The following is a 7,543-nucleotide window of genomic DNA, read 5'->3' on the forward strand; positions in this document are numbered from 1 at the left end:
ATGGAGGCAGTCGCGAAGCCATCATGGGGGCATGGCTTGCTGGCTGCTGCTCCTTATGCTGGTTAAGGCAAATGAGATAAAGAGACATTTAATTATTATTTTTAAATTGACACGACCCAAAATTATGTTGTTTGTGTCTTGTTTCTCTTAAAAAAAGATGAAGTTAAACACGCTAATTCTCAAACAAGTTAAAGATTTATTAAACACTCAAATTCCTTTCCACTCATACTTCATATCTCCTAATTCAAAACTTTTTTGGTGTTCAAGTTCGGTTAGGCACCCTACATCGCATTTAGTTGTATCACGAAATCCCAATTGTATTGATTGATTGATTGATTTGGAATGAATTGATAATTATAAGTAAAGTATTTTTCTCAACGACTTCTATTTATGACACATACATTGTTTTCATAAACAAAGTCAGAAATCTGTATAGATAGGGCATTCTCAAACAACAAAGTAACAAATTAAAAACAACTTAAGAATTTACTAAACAAAATAGTTACATATTAATCCATAAGATTTTTCATACAATACATCCACTATCCCTCGACACGTTTTCATGTTTTGAAAGTGTTGCATAACAACTTCATTATCAATATCCTCCACACTTAATCATCATTTGATAGATTATCCAACCCCGAGGTACGTAAAAGAAGCTCAATCCAGGGCTTCGCCCCTGAGTCTTCCCTTTTGCAATCAAACATATGCTTTAATCCTTCTTTTTTTTATTTATGGTCTTTCTCGAAGCGCTGCCTACCTAAACGTTTGCGGTGGCTCCTAAACTAACTTCTCTCCTACATCTAATTGCAACCAGGTACATCTGGTCCATTGTATACTTCCCTAGCGCTCGAGGCAAGGTAGAAATGTTGGGGCTGAGCAAAGACTTCAAAGTAAACCAATACCATAAAATATATCTTTCTATCAAATAACCATTTTATCATTTATTCATTGATTTTTATTCAAACTTTTAATCGATTCCGTTAAAATTCCATGACTGAAACTGTTCTTTTAACATTAACATTAGCAAGAAGTAAAAAATAGAGAAGGATTATCTATCCTCCTATTCCCATCCCCTCATCTCATACATTGCTTTTTTGTCTTATTATCTCTATAAAAAAAATCAATATATAATGTTGACGTAGCTTAACCGTGACCGTTCAAATAAGATGGTATAGAAGAGTAGAGAGATTAGGAGGGTTAACTGAGTAAGGGCTGGTTTGGTATTGCTGTGCTTTGAAAAAAAACTGCTTCTGCTGTGCTGTGAGAATAAGCAGCTGTGAAATAAAGCAGCAAAGTGTTTGGTAAATTTTTTTGTAAAAGTGCTTTTGAAAAAAAAAAAAAAAGCAGTATTAGAGTGTTTGGTAAACTTTTATGTAAAACAGATGTAAAAAAAACCGGTTTTTCAAAGCTGGGTTTTGCAGCTTCTTGTTTTTGGCTTTTTTTCATCCAAAACTGTGAAAAAAAGCTGAAGCTGAGTGTTTACCAAACACAAAAACAGCTCTTAGCTTTTTTTTATAGCAGTTTTTTTCAGAATCACCTCAGTACCAAACCAGGTCTAAGGACATCCATCCACAGGCCAGGACCGTCCTAGATTGTATCACGGGATATTAATGCATCATGCCACGAAGGGGGACACATATTGTTGTCCTTTACAGATCGATATTCAAAATATGTTGCATCATTTCAGATGGTCGTGTACAGTGGGAAACATGCAACCCAGACGGCCAACACCTAAACCTTCATCCATGAAGGTTCTCATGCTTTCTACGGTAGAAATTCTACCACATACCGGATAAGATTGTCCTTAAAGTCTGCCTACATGGTCCAGAAAAATTCTAGTGTGTTCCACTCTAACATTATATAATTCAATATTTGACTTGAACCCGTAAATGTATGGTTTTAAAATTTTGGATATTTTTAAAAGCGTATTCGAAAATTTTCGCAATTTTCATCATTAATTTTGAACCCATAAATGTATGGTTTGAAAATTTTGGATAAAAACTAAAATTTTAATGGTTTTCAGCTTTTAATCAACTATTTATGTCTTAGGAGAAAGGTGAATGAAAAAGGATGATGAAGAGGAGGAAGAAATAAAAAGGCTGAATTGTAGCAAAGGTTATTTATACCATGAGTTTAATTTTCGTCTTTAGTCGTCGAATTATGTCATGTGTTGTACTAGTAGTCTTTTTCATTAGTTCTGTCAACTTTTCTTAAGTTGATGGATAAAGTAGAAATTTTATCCACAATATAAAAATAAAAAATAATTTTTTAAAGAGAAAGATGTGGCTCAAAGATTGAGGAAGAACTCATTTATAAAATACCTCGTTACTTTTCTACAGAATTTTGTGCTTATGATTAAAACTCCTTAAGAATTGACTAAAAGATTTAAGTTTTAATTGATTTTTGTAGAGATGATCTTACATAGTGATTTTTAATATAAATAGTCCTGATCATAAGCACAAGCTTTTCGCTTTTTAAAATAAATTAATTTTTTTTATGTATAAAAAGACCACTACACTCTTAAATTTGACGGAATGACCACTCATACAATACAAAGTTAAGTTAGAGAACGGGAGAAATTAATAAGAGAGTTTAGGAACAAAAACTAAATATGAGGCAGAGTTCATAAACCTTTGTTGCCACGCACTCAAATAAAAATTAAGGAATGAAAATAAAATCGTAAAAAGTATTTGGTGTTTAGCTATCATTTTGTGTCTTTCTTTGTCTTTTCTTCTAAATTTCTCCCACCATCTTTCATCTAACTTCTTGATCCAACTAACAAAAAAAAGTTAAATCATAAATTAAAAAAAAAAAAATTATCAAACGAGTGGTACAAGTTAATAAAAATACTAACCTAATAGTTTTTCTAATCACATTCATACCCTTTGTTTGCCTGGTTCCCATCACACGAGGACCCCAAAAGAAAAACTCGAACCTGGCCCTCCCCTAGTAAGCAACTCGATCGAAACCCTAAAATAATAAAAAAGAAAGCTAATGAAAACGATTTGAAAATTTTGAGTTTTAACGATAATGACAAAATAAAGGATAAAGTGAATAGTACCAAGATTGATTTTTTTAGTGTAAAAATTTAATTTTTCGTTAAAATCAACAGCATCATAAGATTTTCGTTAAAGTCCAAAATAAAATGCAAAACGTGTGTATAAGCCTAAAAAAATATACTTCCCCAAAAGCAATAGGTTTCAAGATGAGCTCGAGTTGTTCTCGAATACAAATTAAGCAAACAAAAGGTTTGAATACAATTAGAACTACAAGGTCAAATTCACTTCACGTGTAAAACTAAGCGTTGAAATTTTAAAACCCTAAAAAATTGCAAAACGTGTCTCCAAGCCTAAAAAAAAATATACTTCCGACAAGCGTCAAAAGAATAATTTACCTTGGAATTACAGTTCCACACGTGTGTAAATATTCTATTTTTCGGCGGGTAGAGAGGTAGCCAAGCAAGTGTTCTTACCGAAGGCACTTTTTTTTTTTTTTCACGTGCACGTTGGAGTTAACGTACTAACGCGGACGGCACGACGTGTCAGTATTCTACAGAACTGCCGTGTTGGGCCCCCAACCTCCGTCTCTCTCCTTCGTCAAGCTATTCACAAAACCTACAACACGTGTACGGCAATTACTTTTCCAGACAAGTCCTGCCTACCACTTATTAAAAAAATATTATTTTGTTTTTCTTAATAAAATAAAACAAATTCAAACAAAAAACCGTCTTTTGTTATTTTTTAATTTTGGTCTCGCAGCAAACCCCGAATAAATAAAAACCGAACAAAATTATTGTTTGGTACAAAAAATAAAATCAGGTTTTTTTTATTTAAAATAGTTTTTAAAATTCACATGATTTCTTATTTTAATTCATGAGATTTAAATTCAACAGAAAGTATCCTCTTTAAATAAAGTTAATACGAGAGAAACTAAATGCGTAAATAAAAGTTTGTAAACTAAATGATATGAAAGTAGATGATTAGATTATTATTTTTTTTTAACAAATAATATTATTTATACTAAAGGGAATGAGATGAGTTTAGTCTCACAATGAGTTAGGAATAATGTGGTTCAAACTCGCATTTGACGATAATCGAATCTAAAACCTCTCACTTATAAGTGAAGAGGAATACCATAAGATCGTAATAATAAATGATATTAGATTATTACTTAAACATTAATAAACATACTCAATTTTATTAGTGACACGTCATTGACTTTGTAAATTTAATCTTCTTATCATTATCCCAAAAACGTTGAATGGGTGGTTTTTTTCAAACTAATAGAGAATTTTCCAGAAGAACCAAAATGTTATCTAATTAATTACAGAAGCAATTTCTATAGATTTTAAATTTATGAGATCACAGTAAATAATTATGACAAGCTGCCTATTTAACTAAAAAACCATAAAATTACTCTCCCGCGTATGGAAAAATATCCCCCTTTAAGTTAAAATGCTTCCACCGAAAGTCTCTCCATATTTTTCTCTCCTCCCACTCCTCCTCGTTCCAATTAAAACTCCCAACGTTCCTCCTTCTGACAAAAATAAAAATCCCCAAATTCTCTCTCTTCCAAGCTATCAAAACCCACAGCCCTGACCGACACGATTACCGCGGTTCGATCTCATCTCGGCATCCCATGATGCCGGGGAGCGAAGAACGACAGCCGCTGCTGGTGCCTGCGCCGCCGCAGCAGCAGCAGCGTATCCCCGACAATGCCCTGTTCGGGAAGTACGAGCTCGGCAAGCTCCTCGGGTGCGGCGCCTTCGCCAAAGTCTACCACGCCCGCAACGTCCTCACTGGCCAGAGTGTCGCCGTGAAAGTCATCAACAAGAAGAAGCTCACCGGCACCAACCTCATGTCCAACATCAAGCGCGAGATCACCATCATGCGCCGCCTCCGCCACCCCAACATCGTCAAGCTCTACGAGGTCCTTGCCTCCAAGACCAAGATCTACTTCGTCGTGGAGTTCGTCAAGGGCGGTGAGCTTTTTGCCAAGGTGTCGAAGGGGCGGTTCTCGGAGAATCTCAGCCGGAAATACTTTCAGCAGCTCATCTCCGCCGTCGGGTACTGCCACTCCCGCGGGATCTACCACCGCGATTTGAAACCCGAGAATTTGTTGGTTGACGAGAACGGGAATTTGAAGGTCTCGGATTTCGGGCTCAGCGCCGTGGCCGACCAGATCCGACCCGACGGGCTCCTCCACACGCTTTGCGGGACCCCTGCGTACGTGGCGCCGGAGATTTTGACGAAGAAGGGATACGACGGCGCGAAGGTGGATGTGTGGTCGTGCGGCGTGATACTGTACGTTTTGAACGCCGGATATTTGCCGTTCAACGACCCCAATCTGATGGCGATGTATAAGAAGATTTACAAGGGCGAGTTCCGGTGCCCGAAATGGATGTCGGCGGATCTGAAGCGGTTTTTGGGTCGGCTCATGGATACCAACCCGGCGACCCGGATTACGATCGACGAGATTTTGAAGGACCCGTGGTTCAGAAAAGGCGGGTGCAAGGAGATCAAATTCTACGACGACGATTGTTCGATGGACGACGCCAAAATCGGCGGCGAGGAGGAGCAGAAGGGCGTGACGAGCCTGAACGCGTTCGATTTGATTTCGTTCTCGGCCGGGTTGGACCTGTCCGGGTTGTTCGAGTCGTCGAGCAGCAGCCCTGCGGAGGACGGCGAGCGCTTTATATCGGGGGAGACGGTGGAGAAGGTGATGGAGAGAGTGGCCGAGTTTGCCAAGGCGGAGAAGTTGAGGGTGAGGAGGAAGAAGGATTGGGGATTGGAGATGGAAGGGCAGAATGGAAATTTATCAATTGCTGTGGAGGTTTACAGATTGACGGATAATCTGGTGGTGGTGGAGGCCAAGAGGACGGGCGGAGACGCCGCGCCGTTCAAGGAGATGTGGAAGAACAAGCTCAGGCCTTATCTGATTTGCCCAAATGATCAAAGCATCTCATCGTCCATATCAACTCCGTCGTCTTCTTCCTCCTCGCTCCCTTGCCCAGTCAACGAATGTTGATCGTCGGTGTCGAACGACAGGTCGTTTTCTGGAGTGGCAATTAAAATTAATCAAGTAATTAATAAAAAAAAAAATTGGTGATGGTTTTGTTGTGTTTGTACTGGGAAATAAATAAAAATACAGGATTACAAGCCGATTTTGTAATCTGGGGTTAATGCTGGGATTAGTCAGAGGATATATGTGTATGTACAGGTGATAATATGTAGCCTTTGATAGGCCTCATCAACAGAGGATGAAGGGTTAGATTCAAATCGAATCAAAACTCTGACTCTTTTTGCAATGCATCTTGTATAATTGTATTAATTCATTCTTTTTATGATTTCAATTTCTGTGTTTGTATTTCCCTGTTCATATTAATTTCTTTGTCGTTGGTCTAATGACATGTTTATTTATTTAGAATGTGATCATAAAGTTTTGATTTCTAACTGCTTGTACGAAACTAAAACTAGAAGTGTCTCACAACAAAAACTGAGATTGAACACCGGAAAACTCGTAATGAAAAAGTCTATCAATTAAGGATTTTGATTGGTTAGGGCTGGCTGATTACATACATTTTTATTTTCTTTCTCGTTCATAACTTTTTCAATTCATGATTTTGTCCATTCCGAATAAATAAACACGATAGCAAGAAAATCTGAATCCCAGCTCAAATTTGTTAAACGTGATGTTCACATATTGGAATGGCCTACCAAGTTTTAAATTGATTTACATTGGTAGCCTAGCTGTAAATTGTGGGCAAAATGATTAAAAAATTACATGCGGTAGTCTGACCGGACCAATTGTTTGGTCCAGACTGGTTGGAAACTTGGAATATTTGCCAATTTGCTAGATTTTAGGACCCAGTTTCATGTGACACAGTGCTATGCATCATTTTATTATTTATTTTATTTGTTGGAGTGACGTTTTGATGCCTTGTTTTGTGTTAATTGCTTCAATAATTCATCAAGAAAGTGATTAGGTCAGCCAGCAATTATACGCAATGATACAAGAAGGGACATAAACAAAATTATGGGCATCAATGATGAAACAAATAAGTTCAAGGAGAAATGGCAAAGCAATTTTTTTTTTTTTTTAAATTGCTTTTTCTGCCATTTTACAGTTTAACGTCAATTGTTGCTTCAATATTATAAAATGTTATGTCAAAATCATGAGATGACAGAGAATGAATGCATATAATCCCATTATCATTTCTCTCAATTCAAGTAAAGAATAGAGGGTAATTGGGAGAATAGAGTTGGGAGGAAGCTAGCTCTAGATTCTATGACGAAAGAATGAAGCTTAATCAAAAGAAATTTTTGTGTGGACGTGTATATAGGGTACCACACTTAATTGAGACCAAATAGAGTGAGTCAGGTCTTTTAGTAAGAGATGTCGGACGATTGACGTGGTTTGGAGTGCTGAGCCAAGAATTTCTCCTTAGCAAAAGAACAAATGCATAGTATAGTATTATCGTTGTCTTACTTTTGTCTTATCTATGTGAATATGTGCATAGTATAGTATTATCGTTGTCTTA

At 37.0% G+C, this 7,543-nt stretch overlaps 1 protein-coding gene across 1 annotated transcript; it reads left to right on the forward strand.

Annotated features, from left to right (window-relative positions):
• The first annotated feature begins 4,476 nt into the window (after positions 1 to 4,476).
• Positions 4,477 to 6,103, forward strand: LOC137715470 (CBL-interacting serine/threonine-protein kinase 11-like). The gene has a single exon (XM_068454811.1). It carries the CDS (start codon positions 4,642 to 4,644, stop codon positions 6,028 to 6,030), a length of 1,389 nt encoding a protein of 462 aa, XP_068310912.1. The 5' UTR covers positions 4,477 to 4,641; the 3' UTR covers positions 6,031 to 6,103.
• The last annotated feature ends 1,440 nt before the right edge of the window (positions 6,104 to 7,543 follow it).

This window comes from Pyrus communis, chromosome 14, assembly GCF_963583255.1.
Source record: "Pyrus communis chromosome 14, drPyrComm1.1, whole genome shotgun sequence".
Taxonomy (NCBI): Eukaryota; Viridiplantae; Streptophyta; class Magnoliopsida; order Rosales; family Rosaceae; genus Pyrus; species Pyrus communis.

What these genes read in the sequence shown, in the direction of transcription:
- LOC137715470 (XM_068454811.1), top strand. Translation starts at nt 4,642, where the DNA reads ATGATGCCGGGGAGCGAAGAACGACAGCCGCTGCTGGTGCCTGCGCCG.